Source organism: Euphorbia lathyris, chromosome 6 (genome assembly GCF_963576675.1).
Source record: "Euphorbia lathyris chromosome 6, ddEupLath1.1, whole genome shotgun sequence".
Taxonomy (NCBI): Eukaryota; Viridiplantae; Streptophyta; class Magnoliopsida; order Malpighiales; family Euphorbiaceae; genus Euphorbia; species Euphorbia lathyris.
Window position 1 is genome coordinate 34331236 of NC_088915.1, and position 16905 is coordinate 34348140.

The 16905-nt window shown below is 38.4% G+C and overlaps 2 protein-coding genes across 3 annotated transcripts; one reads left to right on the top strand and one right to left on the bottom strand.

Moving 5' to 3' along the window:
- Nucleotides 1-810: 810 nt before the first annotated feature.
- Nucleotides 811-4629, bottom strand: LOC136233911 (thymidine kinase a-like). 2 transcript variants are annotated; one of them, XM_066023638.1, is made up of 4 exons: nucleotides 4172-4629; nucleotides 2094-2238; nucleotides 1630-1751; nucleotides 811-1158 (listed from the first exon to the last, which is right to left on the bottom strand). In XM_066023638.1, exons 1-4 carry the CDS (start codon nucleotides 4459-4461, stop codon nucleotides 909-911), a joined length of 807 nt encoding a protein of 268 aa, XP_065879710.1. In that variant the 5' UTR covers nucleotides 4462-4629; the 3' UTR covers nucleotides 811-908. The 2 variants fall into 2 exon arrangements, 1 of the variants encoding a protein (XP_065879710.1); XR_010690985.1 differs by lacking the exons at nucleotides 811-1158; nucleotides 1630-1751; nucleotides 4172-4629 and adding exons at nucleotides 2570-3201; nucleotides 3571-4165 and having other exon boundaries at nucleotides 2104-2238.
- A 656-nt stretch (nucleotides 4630-5285) lies between these two features.
- LOC136233646 (UDP-glycosyltransferase 71E1-like) lies at nucleotides 5286-6037 on the top strand. Its single transcript, XM_066023369.1, has 2 exons — nucleotides 5286-5776; nucleotides 5821-6037. The coding sequence occupies exons 1-2, from the start codon at nucleotides 5286-5288 to the stop codon at nucleotides 6035-6037; spliced, it is 708 nt and encodes a 235-aa protein (XP_065879441.1).
- Nucleotides 6038-16905: the final 10868 nt, after the last annotated feature.

Here is a 16905-nt window from a genome sequence, read left to right on the forward strand (position 1 = left end):
TAAGTCAACCTGCTTGCACGTGCATTTCACGTAGTCAAGGTTGGTTCCGTTGTGTCTAAATAAGGGGCCAATGATATCATTTTTTTTTTAAGTTGATGGGGTTAATAGGACATCCCTTAAGTTCAGGGGGCAAAATGACTAAAGTGGACAAGTTCAGAGGGCCACGTATATTTTAGGCCTATACTTTTTTTTGTTCATTTCATTTATTTTTTAATTCGTTTGCTTCTCTCTACCCTAACACTATATATTTCTGGCAAAATGTATGTAATTGGACAGCAATTCTGTTTACGACGAACATGTCTGTTTAAACCACTTTAACAGAATTTCTTCTTTAAAAGAAAAGTTCCTAGAGAAAGTAGGATAAAATATATTCCTATTTCATTAAAGTTAGAAAATGAAAATGCACCATAGTATGAAAAATCAATTTGTATTAGAATTTCACTTGTATTAGAATTTCAGAATCTAACAGAAATTAAACTCATCAAAATGAAGGATAAGATCCAAATTTATCTCTATCATTTTTTTTTATCTTAGTGCAGATTTATCCCCAACATATAAAAAGGTAAAATATACTACTAACGTTTTTAAACAATATCAATTTTATTCCTACCTAACGGAAAATTAGGAAGTGATGATTTCACCGTTATTTGACCACCGCATCGAACCTTTCAAACAAGTTCTTCGCTAAACTGAAGCACTTTCATACATAATTGATGTTTGAAAAGTTCGAAATGATAATTATATAACAGGTCAAATAACAGTAACTAACTTATACGTTAAGGAGTGTATATTAACTGATAAAAATATACATGCAATGCAATGCAACACTGACATACATACATACAAGGAAATGAGCATCTTACAATCAGCAGATAATATCCTATCCAGGCTAGTACAACCAAACTGAGTTACACACATGACTCAATCTTTGAAGATTCCAGGACAATTCTTGCAGCCTCAACAACTACATGTCCACTCACATAGTGCTGTCGACATACAGGCATGTAAACGTCAGCCCCGCCAATGAGTTCAACCTGTGATTCCTCTGTCTTTCTCAAGGTGAAGAAAGCACGTTTTCCGCAAAATTCGCACCGTGCTGTTAGCTTAGTCACAGAGTCTGCAAGGGGAATTATGTCGAGCACACAACCGAAGCTCCTTCTGCAAATAATACCAAATCCATCATTAAGAGGCCGTTTGGTTGCTACTTTTCATGCTCCTGTTTGCCTTTTCATTTCAAAATGGAGAGTTTTAGGTGTTTGGTTAGTTATCTCATGTTTGCCTTTTAAATCTGAAAAACAGCATTAGGTGTTTGGTTAGTGACATCCTGTTTGCCTTTCACACCTGAAAAGCAGCCTTTTACAAAAGCAGAGAATCTCTGCTTTTTGGAAAAGCAGCTTTTTCTAAAAGCAAACAGCAAACCGTAACAGCAAACAGCAAACCGTAATAGCAAATGGCAACAGCAAACCGTAACAGCAAACAGCAAAAGTAAACAGTAGGTAAAACAAACGGGCCTTAAAACAGACTTCAGGAAGCGACATTAAGCAACAAGCAGTTGACTGATCATGTCATGAGTAGAAATTCTTCTGGTGATTTAAAGTAACAAACAACCAAGAAACAAAATAAGTGCACCTCAAATAGTCACCATCCAGACCAGCAACTACTACACTTTTCCCGTCATGATCAGCAGCTTCTTGACAGAAGTCATAAAGGTCTTCAAAAAATTGTGCTTCGTCGATGCCAATCACATCTAGCTGTCACAATATGTTACTTGTGAGTCGAGATTAGATTACCAATCAAACTCGGGAAATTAGCAAGAAAAATATTCCAATGAGTTCACTAAAATCAAACCTTAGTCACATTGGCTTTTACTTGAAATAACTAACTCCAACTAAAAAATGGATTCTATATCCTCGTGTATTTATTTCAAACATGTGAATTCGAATTGAAATTTATGACAATACCAAACAATGGCCTACAGAAATTACAACCTAGAAACAGGGAAAGAAAAGGGAAAGTGAATATTCAGATAGTAACTAGTGCATGCTATCTGCAATTGAATATCATTCTCTACACATAATTTGGCATTGACATACCTCTTCATATGCATCATTGCCAATTGTTTGTCTAAATGATGACAGCTTGGATAGTGGTACACATGGCAACTTCACCCCATCATGTGTCACTATTGAATCCAAACAGTATCTTGTGTCCTTGCTAGATTTTATGATTGCGACATTTCTGCAAAGAAAAGGTGGGGAATCTAAGAAAAGAAAAATGAACACTAAGGTAATAAATTGGAATACAATCTTATGTCTTCCAAATTCTAATAAAAGGCAAGTTTAAGTCATAATGTTTCTTGCTGGAATTGCTTAAAGCCAGACTTATATGGTGCTACTATGGAATCTTTGAAGTGCCCACTAAAGTACAGGCAAAAGACAACACCCAACTGAGAAATTACATAAATTACGGTCGAGCAAAACCTAATGGCAATGCCTTTATCTAAGGTTGGAAAGAAAGGGTCAAACAAAGAACACGCAAATAATGTACATGGGAGTGCAAAATTACCAACCTAATTCCACGCATCACATGGAAGCTCATTCAACAGCTGAGATTTGACACCTAAAATGTAAAGAACATGAATATTCTTGACTAATTAATGTTCGTCTATATCAAGAACATAGCCAGAATCCCTTAAAATCCGCATCATTCTACTAATTGTCTGACATATCTCCTCGTGTTTTTTATGAGATTTATCACCCATTAGGAAGCAGTGCAACTCTCCTTGAACATCAATCCTGCTATAAGCCGGCTCTTTCAGTATTCTTGAATCTTTCATCATACTCCTAACCTTTGCCACATTGTCCCAAGACCCAAAACTAGCATAGGTGTTTGACAAAACCACATACTTACCAGCATTTTCTGGATCCAATTCAAAGTACTTTTTTGCAGCAATCTTTACAAGATTCATGTCTCCATGAATCCTACAAGCCCCAAGCAAAGCACCCCATATAACTGAGTGTTCTTTACAAGGTGCATGCAAAACAAACTCATAAGCCTCTTGCAATCTCCCTGCACGACCTAGAAGATCAACCATGGCTGCATAGTGTTGCCCCCTAGGGCATATTCCATAATCTCTTTTCATTGATGTGAAATAATCCCAACCTTCATTAATCAAACCTCCATGACTACAAGCAGAAATGACTGCAAGAAAAGTAACATAATTAGGTCTGAAACCTTCATCTTTCATCCTACTGAACAATTCTAAAACCTCTGCAACTCTTCCATGTTGGCCGTAACCAGATATTAACGAAGTCCAGGTAATAACGTTTCTTTGATATGAATTATTAAAGACTTTATGCCCTTCAGAGAGACTGCTGCACTTGAAGTACATATCTATGAGGGCACTACTGACTACAACATTATCTCTTAAATGGCATTTAATCAGGGTAGCATGGGCCTTCTTACCATGTTCTAGCATTGCCAATGTAGCACATGCTCTAAAACATGATGCAAAGGTATATTGATCTGGAGTTAAACCAGATCGTCTCATTTTGTAATAAAGATCAATACCTATTTCTTCAAGTTCGTTTTGTACATATCCAGCAATCAATGCGTTCCATGAGATCAAGCTTTTATCAATCAACATATCAAACAATACATGTGCAGACTTCAAATCCCCAGATTTTGCATACAATATCAACAACTTAGTCTTCAAGTATTCATTGGGAACATGCCCAACGATGACCATTTGCCCATGGATTCTTCTTCCGTTCCTATATTGTTTCCTGAATATAGATTCTTGCAACAAAAGGGCATAGGTCCCATGGTCAACTTCTGACCCCATGCGCCATAATAACCCCACAGCTTCTCTCATTCTCCCCCATAAACAAAGACATTTTAACATCTTATCCAATTGAAGGAAACGGTTAACCTGAAAGCTGGCAATATCTCTCAACCAGTGATAATCCCATTAAAAAGTGTCAAATTATCACTCATTAAACTAAATGCAATGAAGAAGAGATACAAATGATACTGTCACATTAGAAATTCAGGCATATAATAGCGTTCACATAAGCCAAGCTCACAGAGTAACAAAAACAAAAATAGAAACCAAGTCTTTATCCTAACCCAAATCGTAAATCAGCAGAAAATAGCTAGGAGATATAAAAACCTGCCATCTTCGCTTTCGGACTGCATACGGCGGAGAAGCGTGGTGGTCTTTCCGGCAAACATGGGGCCAATTATGACATGAATCTCCCCGGAAGAGGAAGAGGGAAAAGATTTAGACTGGAGACATCGGTTCTGAAATGGAAGGATAGAAAGCATAGCAGGAGTTTTAAGTGGAAGAGCAATAGGATTTCTGCGAATTGTTGGAAGCGGGGAAAGTTTGGATGCCAAAGAAAAGAAGGGGGAAAAGGGTGGGGCTATCAGAGACTTCATCCTTGAAATAGCACCTAACATTGAGAGATGGAGTGAATCAGAGAGAAAATAGAGATTTATGGGCTTTGATTAACGGATTCGGAAGGAATTTTTTGGCATGGTTGCTAAATTTAGGGTTTAGGGGTAAGACTAATAAGACAGAGAAAGGAAGGGTTTAAGGGTTTCTAAAGACCAACAGCTTGTTATGATTTACTGTCTACTACACTTCATTAGACCATCTATAATTTTCAACCACCATGGCACCTCATCACAAAAAACAAAAAACACCTTCCAACTATAAAACACTTTTAACAAAATAATTTATAATTACACACTATTTAGGGGTTACATTAAAGTAAAAATAAAATTATAAAATTATATTATAAGAGTAGGAAAAACAAAACTAATATATAATCAAAATTAAAGGTTAATGATGACTTCGATTTTTGGTGACCAATAAATATAATAGTGAAATATTATCTATTATGTTTTATAGGGTAAATTTCATCAATAGTGTACAATATTTGCCTCATTTCACACTTTGGTACAACCTTGAATTTGTCTCACTAATATATACGAACTTATAGGTGACCTCCCACTGTGTGTACAGCCGGTAAAAATGACCGGTCAACGTCCGGTCAGCGCACCACATCATCATTTTCATTCAAATAATTAGTAAAATGGAACCCACAAATTAAAAAAAATAAATCAATTTTATCATTTCTCTCTTTTACCCTTATCCCTTTTTTTCTCTTTTTTTCCCACTCTTCCAATTTATTTCTCTTTAAATTTCTTTCTCTCTCTACCTCACCTCCTCCTCTCTCTCTCTCTCTCTCTCTCTCTCTCTCTCTCTCTTCAAAATAAAAATGAATCTAATGTTCTATCCCCCTTCTCATCATCAATATATCGCCAAAGAGTTTAGCATCTCCGACTCTGAAATCTCAATTCCAGGGTTTCGCAATCCTGTTCCGTCGAAAGTTTTGCCTCCTGTTGCGTTTAACAAGGATGGCGGTTATAAAGCTTATATTCAAATCGCTGAAGGATTTCACCGAGTTAAAGGTATAATAGTTAATACATTTACCGACCTTGAATCTTATGCAATTGAGTCATATAAGAAGGGCAATTACCCAAAGGTTTACCCGATTGGACCGGTGCTAAACCTGACGGGTCATCCAAACCCGGAGATGGATAAATCCGAATGGGATAAGATAATGAAATGGCTAGATGATCAGCCGGAATCATCTGTTGTGTTCTTATGTTTCAGAAGTGCAGGGTCGTTTGATGAAAAACAACCGAAAGAAATAGCTATGGGGTTAGAGGAGAGCAGTCATAAATTCTTGTGGTGTATACGATTTCCGTCAGCGGAAAAGCAATTGGAAATGGCGGTGGAGCTAAAATTGCGACCTTGCCTATATATGCAGAGCAGCAGCTTAATGCTTTCAATTTGGTGAAGGAATGGGAAATCGTGGTGGAGCTAAAATTGGATTACAGGAGAAATGGTGAGATTAGAAAGGAAGAGGTTGAAAAGGGTGTTAGAAGTGTAATGGATAGTGAAAATGAGAGAAACAAGGTGAAAGATATGTTAAAACTTGCCAAGATGTTAGAGAGAGAGAGGTGAGCTAGAGAGGGAATGAAATTTAGAGAGAGAGAGGGGTTAGAGAGATAAATAAATTTGAAGAGTGAGAAAGAAAGTGAGAAAACATAATAAAAGATATGGAGAGATAAGGGTAAAAGAGGAAAATGATAAAATTGATTTATTTTTAAATTTGTGGGTCCCACTTTACTAATTATTTGAACAAAAATAGTGAGGTGGCGTGTTGATCGAGCGTTGACCGGTCATTTTTACCGGCTGTACACCATAGTGAGAGGTCATCTATAAGTTCGTATACACTAGTGAGACAAATTGAAGGTCGTGATTACCTTATACCAAAGTGTGAAATAAGGCAAATGTTGTACATCATTGATGAAATTTACCCATGTTTTATATATAAGTTTATTTCTAACTTTTGAATTTTATTGACTTTGTGTTTTTTCATATTCACCTAACTCTTACTTTTTTTATATTATTACTTTAATTAATAAGCTAGCAATTGACAATAAATATTATATTAATGTAGAGATGATTAAAACTAATTTAAGAAGTGAGACAGACTTCAATTTTCTCTCTCTCTCTCTCTGCTAGGGTTTATGGTGAAAAGGGTAAGGGAGAGATCTATGGAAAGGGGGGCGACTGGCGGTGAGGGGGTGGTGTCGGTAGCGGCTTGGGCGGATCGGGTAGAGGGGATTGGCGGGGATGGGAAGGGCGGGTTGGAGGAGAGGGGCGCTAGGGGTGATGGGTTGAAGGAGGATGTGGGGTGTGAGAAGGGGAGGGTGTCGGGTGAGGTGTTGGGCGGCACGACAGGGAGGCTAGGGATTGATGGGCGGGAGGGCATGATGGGGGTTAGGGTGGCACCGAGTGCTCAGGATGTGCGGCTAGGGGGGGACGCAAGGGCGGCTGGATCTGGAATAGTGGCCGACGCTGGGGTAAGGCGCCTCCCCTGTCGGGGGGTGATGTTGGGCGTTCCGAGCCATACGCCGGTGATGATGGGCAATTCGGGTTGTGCGCCGGTAGTGCTGCTGGGCACTGCGGATTGAGCGTCGGCGGCGCTGCTAGGCACTGCGGATTGAGTGCCGGCGCGGGCAGCAACTCTCCGGGCAGGAATGGTGCTGTGTAGATTGGGGCGGTGGCAGTGGTGCAGGCTGCCTCGGGACAGATCCAGTTTAATAAAGGGGTGTCGGGTAGGTTTGGTGAGGAGTGTGGGACTCAGGTTCAGGGGAACGCGGTTTCCCCCAGTTCTAGGGTTGATATGAATGGGATAGGGAAAAGTTCTTGGAGAGATACGGTAATGGGGGTGGTTGAGGAGGAGCCTTGTATGGAGGAAGTGTTGATGGAAGGGGAGTCTGATGAAGTGTACTCTGAATCTGATGAAGAGGATGGTGAACAAGACGATCCTCTTTATCCTGTGATTAGGCTCTCCTCAGCAGATAAGCGGGAGCTAAGGGAGAAGTGGAAGGTTTCTTTAATTGTAACAGTGCTTGGGAAGAGAATTAGCTTTAACTACTTAATAGGAGGTCTGGTTGGGAAGGTCCACCATGTGGACAAAACTACAGTTGGAGCCATTAGAGGCAAGTTTGCAAGGGTTTGTATTGATATTAATCTTGCAAAACCTTTGTTGTCAAAGTTCTGTGTTCATAACAAGGTGTACTTTATTGAGTATAAAGGTTTACATAATATATGCTATGATTGTGGTATGTATGGTCATACTCAGGAGGGGTGCCCTAAGAGGGAAAAGGTATTAGAAGAGGTAGTTGAGGGTGTTACTAGGAGAACTAAAGGGATCCAAGGTGATGGGGGAAATTTTGGGCCCTGGATGGTGGCAAAGAGGTCTGCTAGACGAAGGACAAATTCGTCAGTTGTTCAAAATCATCCTCCTGATATTAACAGGAATATGAAGTCTACCTTGCCAAATCCTATTGCTAGTCCAAGTGTCAAGGAGAAGCCTATCCCCAAATTGCGGGAGGATTCTGGAGCTGCTTCAGGTTTCACTTCAGGATCCAGATTTGGGGCCTGACTATTGAGGAAACCCAAGACTCTGACCAGGTTGACGAGCATATTGATCAAAGCATGCCAGGGTTGGAATCTGTTGAACCATCTAATAAGGTGGTTGAAACTGTTAACCCTCTTTTTGTCTCCAAAGGTGAAGCCCAGGTGAGGTCCCTGGCTCTGGATTCACAAAGGAATAAGAAGATTAATGAGGTTAGTATTCCTAGTCATTATGGTGATCCTGGTATTGGGAAAACTATGGGAGTTAACAAAACTAGTATGAAAAAGTTAAAGGGAAAGCAAAAAAGTGTCCAGAACACTATGGTTTTTCCAGATAAGAGAGGGCATGCGGGTACCTCGGCTAGGCTCTCAGGAGCCCCTAATAAATACCTGGCTTAGGTTTGTTGATGCGGTCAGTTATCCTCCAATCTATGGATTTGTTAATTTGGAATGTTAGAGGTGCGGCTAGCAAGGCTACCCGTATCTATGTTAATGATTTAATTAAACAATTTAATCCTTCTTGTTTTGCTTTAATTGAAACTAAGGTTAGTGGAGATAAAGCAGATGAGGTGGTTAAAAAGTTTAGGAACTGGAATTGTGTTAGATCGGAGGCTACTGGCCGAGCTGGTGGGATTTGGCTTTTCTGGAAGCCAGATCGTGTTCATTTCGATATTATTAGCATGGATAAGCAGTTTATTCATAGTAAAGTGAGTGTTTCTGGTAATAACTCCTTTTTTGTTACTCTGGTGTATGCTGACCCTATCCTGGCCAATCGGAAACGGCTTTGGGAGGTTCTTTACTCTATGAGTGTTAACATTTCTGAGTCTTGGTTTGTGGCTGGTGACTTTAATGATATTGCTTTTATGAGTGATCAGAGAGGGGGTTCACATCATTATGTTAACCGTTGCCTTAACCATAAGAAGAGTATGGATTTATGTGGGCTTTCTGATCTAGGGGCCTCTGGTCATAAGTTCACCTGGAAGCGCAACAGTACCTTTGTTCGTCTGGATAAAGTTTATGCTAATGTTTCAGCTCAATCCACTTTCCCTGAAGGTTCTGTGTTAAATCTTCCGTTCCGTCATTCGGATCACTGTCCTATCTTATTCAGGCTGATGAGAGGCAATCGTCCTAGGGGGGAGAGACCTTTCCGTTATCAGGTGGCTTGGGAGTCTCATCCTAAGTTTAAGGAATTCGTTCAAGATAATTGGAAGCCTGACTCGAATGTCCTTCAAGCTGCTGAAGGATTCAGAAAGAATGTGCTGGGGTGGAATAAAAATGTCTTTGGGCATATTATTAGGAGGAAGAATAAATTATTAATTAGAATTGAGGGCATTCAGCGTAGGTTGGAGGTTAGATTCGATCATAGTTTGGATGGTTTTCTCAAAACCCTTCAGAAGGAGTTGGAAGCTGTGCTGAGGTAGGAGGAGCTTCTTTGGTTTCAAAAATCTAGGAAAGCCTGGATCAGAGATGGGGATCGAAATACCAGGTATTTTCATCTCTCTACCATCATTAGAAGGCAGAGGAATAGGATTGATGCTATTAAGAACTCTAATGGTGATTGGGTTTATGAGGACGAAGACATTCGGAGCTTGGCCCTGGAGTTCTATAAGGACCTGTTTAAAGAGGAACCTGTTGATCTGGAGAAGGCTCAATCTGTTGCTACTTTTCCTATGGTTGGAGAGGATAGAAGTCTGGAAGCCTTCCACCCTATTTCCCTGAAAGAAATTGACCAAGCCATTTTTAGTATTGGGGCTACTAAAGCTCCTGGGATTGATGGTCTGCCTGCTGGTTTTTACTATAAGCACTGGGAGGTTGTGAAGGAAGGTATTTATAACTTCATCAAAGGTGTTTTTAATGGTTCTCAGGATATTGGGCTGGTTAACAGAACCCTTCTTGTGTTTATCCCTAAAGTTGAGAAGCCTTCTTCTTTCTTACATATGAGGCCTATCAGTATTTGTAATGTTCTCTATAAAACTATTACAAAGATTGTGGCTAATAGAATCCGTTGCATTTTTCCTGAGATCATTAGTCAGAATCAGGGAAGCTTTGTGCCTGGAAGACAAATAATGGATAATGTGGTGATTTCCCAGGAGATGGTTCACACTGTGAAGATCAAGAAGGGAAAGAAAGGTATTGTGGCTCTTAAGTTGGATCTTGAGAAAGCCTATGGTCGCATTAACTAGAGCTTTCTGATGGAGAGTCTGGAAAGAGCTAGGATCCCAGATAATTGGAGAAGGTTAATAAAGGTTTGTATCTCTTCTCCTGTTTTTCAAGTGTTGATTAATAGGGATATGTCGGAGGAATTCTCTCCTGGCCGGGGTATCCGTCAAGGGGACCCAATGAGCCCTTTCTTATTTGTTATTGCAATGGAAAGACTGTCTCACCTGATCCATGATGCTGTTGAGAGTGGGAAATTCCACCCGGTGGCTATCAATAAGTTCTGTCCCCAGGTTACTCACTTGTTCTTTGCATATGATGTTCTGATCTTTATGGAAGGTAATGAGGAGCAGTTAAGTATTATTATGGATATTCTTGATTGTTTTTGCTCGGCCTCTAGTCAGAAGCTAAATGTCCAGAAGTCCAGGATGATGTGATCTAAGAATATGAACCAGAGAGTTTGTAAAAGGTTGAGTGATCTATCGGGAATTCCTCTAACTTGCTCTCTCGGGAAGTATCTGGGTATCCCCCTCCATAGTGAGAGAGTGTCTAAAGTGTCTTTTAAAGATAATTTGGATAAAGCTAATATGAAGTGCGCCACGTGGAAATCTAAGACTCTTTCTCTCTCGTTTGCCGTCTTACGTTGATTCAATCTGTCAATTGTGCGACTCCCAATCACATTATGCAGGCTTGTCATCTTTCCGAGCCCGTGCTTAAGGATCTAGATAAAATTAATCGCAGGTTCTTGTGGGGGGAAGCTGAGGAGGGAAAGAAGATCCACCTTGTTCCTTGGAATGAGGTTTGTCAACCAAAAGATAAGGGAGGTCTGGGCATTAGGAAATCCAAAGATAATAATAAAGTCTTATTAATGAAGCTCCTGTGGCGAATGTGGCAGCTTCCTTCAACTCTGTGGGTTCAGCTTTTATGTGGTAAATATCGGAAGGATAAGGTGTTTGGGGGTCCTAAGGATAAAGTGGTTAATTGTTCCTTTCTTTGGAAAGGCATTAGTGCGGTTTTTGCTGAATTTTGTTCAGGGATTGGGTGGAATATGGGTAATGGTAGGTCCATCAGATTCTGGAAGGATATTTGGATAGGTAAGAAGCCTTTATTGGAGGTTTGTACTTCTTTGCCTTCGTTGGACATTCAGGACTAGAGGATTTTAGATGTGGTGGATTCTGAGGGTGAGTGGATTTGGGCAAAATTTGATTCCTACCTCAGTCTGGAATCGCTCCTTACTATTAGAGGTGTTCAGATTAGTAGTCAAATTGAGGATAAAGATAGTTACTGTTGGTCTTTGACAAACAATGGGGCCTATTCTTGTAAATCTGCTTTTCAGGCTTTCTATCAGGATTTGGATTCTTCGTCCCCTGGGGTGTGGAAGACGATTTGGGCCTTAAAAGTGTCGTACCGTATTAGAAGTTTCCTTTGGCTTAGGGCTAGGAATAGATTGCTTACTAATTCGGATAGAAAAAGGAGGCATCTAGTGGAGTCTGGAGCTTGTTGCAGATGCAGAGGGTATGAAGAGACTTTGTGCCATGCTCTCAGGGACTGTGAGAAAAGTAAAGAGGTTTGGAGGAGTATTCTTCCTAGGGAGGTGCTCTCTTCTTTTTTAGCCCACTCAGAGATTGATTGATTTATAGATATGATTAAAGGAATTCTTCTGCCTGATCTGATTCAGGGTGTTCTTTTATTTGTGGTGGTTTGCCATCAGATTTGGAGATGGAGGAATGAGGAGATTTTTTGGGGGAAAGTGGTTTCTCAGCCAAACGTCTTAGACTTCTTCTCCAAAAAGATTAGTACTTTGGTTGAGAGCTTTGTTGAAGATCCATTGACTAGGGTGTCTCAAAGGAAGGAGGTCCATCTTTTAGGCTGGTGTAGGCCGAGTGTAGGTATGATTAAGCTCAACACTGATGGTTCTTGTCTTAGAGACGACAGAATTGCCGCAGGAGAAGTTCTTAGAGATGATGGTGGCAGGTGGGTTTCTGGTTTCTCTCAGAATTTGGGTATAGGTTCGTCCTTTTCTGCAGAGCTTTGGGGGATTTTCTCCGGCCTGAAGTTAGCAAAGAATCTGGGAGTGAAAAAGCTTCTTGTGGAGTTAGATAACCTAAAAGCGATTAAAATGATTTATGTGGGCAATGTTATTTGCCTAAATAACCTTAACTTAATCAAAGGCATTAGAAGGATTGGCTCATCCTTTGATTCTATTAGCTTTGCTCATATTTATAGGGAACAAAATCGCGTTGCAGACCGTCTTGTGATGGAAGGGCATTCTGGAATGTTGGGTCTATCTATCCTTTCTTCTCTTCCGGTTTTCATCTCTTCTATGATCTTGGAGGATGTGGTGGGGGTCAGTTTTCCTAGGCTGATCCCGAATTGAGCGTTTTTATTTGTTTGTTTTTCTTTTCCTATCCTACCAAAAAAAAAAGAGATAATTAAAACTCATTGACTCATTTATTAACTAATTTATTTTCTTTGCTTAGGGTGCTAACTCATCCAAAAAGTTTCTAAACATTTATTCTAAATTCTCTCTACTTCCGCTATTATATATAGTATAGATATGGCTCAATTTAATTTTATAAATTTTATACAATTAGTACACTTCTATAATTTATAGAAATTAATCTGGTGAGAAATTGATCAAAGTTTTTTTTGGGGTACTTTGATCAATTTCTCACCAGATTAATTGATCAAAGTTTAATAACTAAAGTTGCTCAAAACAATATATATTGAAATAATTTTTTGTAGTATTTTGTACTACGAGAAAAATTCCCTTTATTACCGAAATAACTGTCTTGCCAACAAAATTTTTGTTCTTGAGAGAAACCATTTATAACACCTGTATTTCTTACAATATTCCGTTGGAAAGTTGAAAATTCGATGGATTTCGCACATTTGTTTTTTTGGTGTAGCTCATCAATCTTTAGACTTCAAATCCATTTTCTAGAGTCTATTTTGCAAAATAATGATCAAAATACAGATAAACGAGAAGGGCAGCAAGAATTATGAATTTTCTATGGTTATTAAAAAATGTAAAATCTCACTCCAAAAGTTATGTTAGAGTTTAGATAGCTTCATTTTGATATAAAAAAATTACAAAAAGTTAGTCCTCATCCGGAGAAAGGATGAAAAGGAAAGAAATGGAAGAAGAAGAAAAGTTTGTTGGTAATTGTTGGAAATATACACGTGATGCAAAACTGTTGAAGAATGTATTTGTTAGTTAGAAGATATTTTCTGTTATAGCTTAGCTGGCTTTTGCTGTTATTCAACAATACAATGTATAAATAGTAAAGTAGTACAAACTGTATTTTTTACGGTTTCAGTAAATATGAAATTTTGTTTTGTTTCCATTATTTCCTTTCTCTCGTATTCTTCTCTCCTTCATTAATCAGTAGATCTACTGATTTTACATAGTATCAGAGCTTTGTTAAGTTCATTTTAATGGTGAGAGGAACCTATGTACATGCATTACAAACTGGAGAAGATGATGGACAGAGAAACAAGGAAGGTTCAGGAAATCATCCAGAGCAGGAAACTAACTCAAATTCCGATCGTAATCGTGAGAACAACAATCGCAATTCCAACGATCGCGAGAACAACAATTGCAATTTCAATGATTTTCTTAATATGACTTTTACACAGCCTGAAAACCCAGGACTGGTACTTGTAAGTACGCCATTAACTGTCAACAACTACTTATCTTGGAGTTGAGGTATGATTCTTGTCCTAGAAGTTAAAGATAAACTTGAAGTCATAAATAGTGATGAAGTTCCAGACAGATCGTCTATTGATTATACAAAATGGAAGAAGATCGATAGTCTTGTGATTTCCTGGATTTTAAACACAATTTCACGTGATTTAGTGGAATCTTTTATATATGCTAAATCTGCTTGGAATCCATAGTTAGATATTGAGGATCATTTTGGTGAAAATAATGGTTCATTGCTATATCAGATTAAGCGTGAAATTGGTGTATTAGTGCATGGAGATTCTTCTGTTTTGCTATATTAAAATAAACTGAGAAAATTATGGGAGGAATTATCTTTTCTTAGACCTCTACTAGTTTGTTGTTGCAATGTAGCACATGTGTGCAGTTGTAATGCTGTTAAAAAAGCCCAAACTTTTAATGATGAGGATCAGGTGATTCAATTCCTAATGGGATTGAATGAGAAGTATAAAGGTGTGAAATCACAAATTTTAATCATGGATCCCATTCCTACCATAAAGAAAGTCTTTGCTATGATACAACGAGTAGCAAAATAAAGAGAGATCCATTATGATGGTGTTCAACCAGAATTTTCTCATGTAGTTTCTTATAATAAAGACAACGGAAAAGACAGTTCATACAAAGGCAAGAAAAAGTGGGTGAAAGAAGATAAATATTGTGTGTATTGTAGAAATTCTGGTCATACGAGGGACACTTGTTTGAAACTCAAGGGATATCCAGATTGGTATAAAGGCCCAAGGGACCCTAAGAATGATAAAAAAAATATGAAGTTCAACAGAATGCAAATTTGGTTCAGGATGTTATAGACAATCCTTTAGACTTGAGTGGAGATGAGTGTTAAGCCAAAAATATACCTAAAATATCATCAATAATTACATCAATATTGCTACGAATTTATGCTATTTATACCTATTTAGAATACTTTTACTCCCGAATATGTTTCTTTCTTGCAAGGTACATAAATATTTGGTAAAATCCAAATAGGAGTAAAAAGAGCTCAAAAATAGAAGAAAAGCCCTACAAAAGGAGTCGAAGACGACGAAAATTAATAACGCCAAGTCGAGGACACGAACGAGAGCCGAAGAGGTGAAAAACGCTCTGTGCCGCGACCGCGGCCCCCAATATTCACGGTCGCGACACGCGTCCCTCAGCCCTCCTTCCCTTCGTCTGAAGTACAAATTGTTGCTCCCCCATTCTCGGTAGAGGATTTAATATTCTCGGTACGAGCAGGAGATTTTAGAAGCCTAGTTACACACTTTCGTTTTCGACGAAACGCGATCGTTTGGGTGGATAAAGACGTCCTTTCGCAGTGGACACGATCCTTCACAACGGACACGACACTTCAATCAAGACTCTTCAACATCTATAAATAAAGAGTTGATGGAGAGTTGAAATATAATGTTATATGTGTAGAAGAAAGAGATTAGTGTAGAATTTATGCAGAAATTCCGAGTCAAGTGATTCAGAAGTTAGATTTAGATTATGTTCAAAAGCAATATGATGTACACACATTGTTTACTAAATAATAACAAACTCAGTAATGTTTAGACATTGTTCTAGTTTAGTTTTCATTTTGGTAGTAGACCGACCCAGTCTCTATTACGAAGATTCAACGAGAAGATTGAGTAGAGGATTCGCCCCTGATCCTGACAAACTCTAACGAAACCCAAGGAAAGGATTGACAACCTGTTCACTTGCACGCCGTCGAAGAATTCAATGCTCCATGTTCTCTGTAAACTTGTATCAATTTATATTTCATCTAATAAAGTCCATTCTATTCGATAGATTTTTATGCAGCACTTATGGTAACCAATCCACTAAAGTGACTGCTGGTGTTTTCATTAAAACGTATTTAATCCAAAATCTTTACAAGGAAACTTTGTTGAACACTTAGGCAAATTATTATCTCGAAAGAGTTTTAATTTGATTAAGGGCAACTATCCCGAAAGGGTTTTGTCGCGTTCAAAGCCAATTAATTAGAGGTTCCGTCATTTATTTCATTTTTATAATTCGTACAAAGTTTAAAGTTGTTTTCTTTGCTTAATGCAAACAAATATACTTGTTTACTTTTCTAAAGTACTAAAACGTTCCTGTTTTGCCAATTCATTTTTAATCAGATACTTTCTAACATCTTCATATTCTAATCTAATTCTTATTCTAGCAATTTCAAAACCAAAAACCGATTAAACGATTTTTCCATGTTACAAACCTAAAAGTAAATTTAACCGATTCAAAATAAGTTTTTGTTGAAAAACGTTCCCTGTGGGATCGATATCTTTTATTACTACAAGCGTATACCGTGCACTTGCGGAAATCGCTCAACAAGTTTTTGGCGCCGTTGCCGGGGAACGCCAAAATTTTTGACAAAATTTGAAATTTTTCGTGTTTTATTACGAATCTAGGTTTATTCATACTTATTCAAACTTTTACATTTTATTTATTTTCAATTACTAACATATTTATTTTTCAAGTTCTGTTTTGTAGGTAGTTTCGGTTCGTGCGAAATTTCAAGTTCATGCGCAGTTCTCGAAGTTCAGGCACGCCACCAGATCCTATTGACCCAGAAATTGAAAGAACTCTTAAAAAGAACAAGAAAGAAAAGAAAAAGAAAAACAAAACCCCAATAAAAACTAAAATTACCGAGCCAGAAGTTATGGCCACACTTATGGATTACGCTAGGCCAAGAGTGGCCGGTGTAACAAACAGTATAGTTAGACCCCAAATTAATGCACATCATTTTGAAATTAAACCTGCATTGCTTAATATGTTGCAAAATAATGTAACGTTTTACGGGTTACCTAACGAAAATCCTAATACCCATTTGACAAATTTCTTAGAAATTTGTGACACTTTTAAAATTACTGATGTAACTGCAGAAGCAATCAAACTTCACCTTTTTCCTTTTACTTTGAAGGATCGAGCCAAAGAATGGTTAACTTCTATGACAGCCGCATCAATTGAGACTTGGGAGCAATTAGCCCAAGCATTTTTATCAAAAAAATTTCCTTTAGCAAAAACCGCA

Coding starts and splice junctions, on each gene's coding strand:
- LOC136233911 (XM_066023638.1), bottom strand. CDS start 4,461: ATGTTAGGTGCTATTTCAAGGATGAAGTCTCTGATAGCCCCACCCTTT. Junction 2,239..4,171: donor TCCGAAAGCGAAGATGGCAG/GTTTTTATATCT, acceptor TTTTCTTTGCAG/AAATGTCGCAATCATAAAAT. Junction 1,752..2,093: donor GCAATGATGCATATGAAGAG/GTATGTCAATGC, acceptor ATATTGTGACAG/CTAGATGTGATTGGCATCGA.
- LOC136233646 (XM_066023369.1), top strand. CDS start 5,286: ATGAATCTAATGTTCTATCCCCCTTCTCATCATCAATATATCGCCAAA. Junction 5,777..5,820: donor TTGTGGTGTATACGATTTCC/GTCAGCGGAAAA, acceptor AGCTAAAATTGC/GACCTTGCCTATATATGCAG.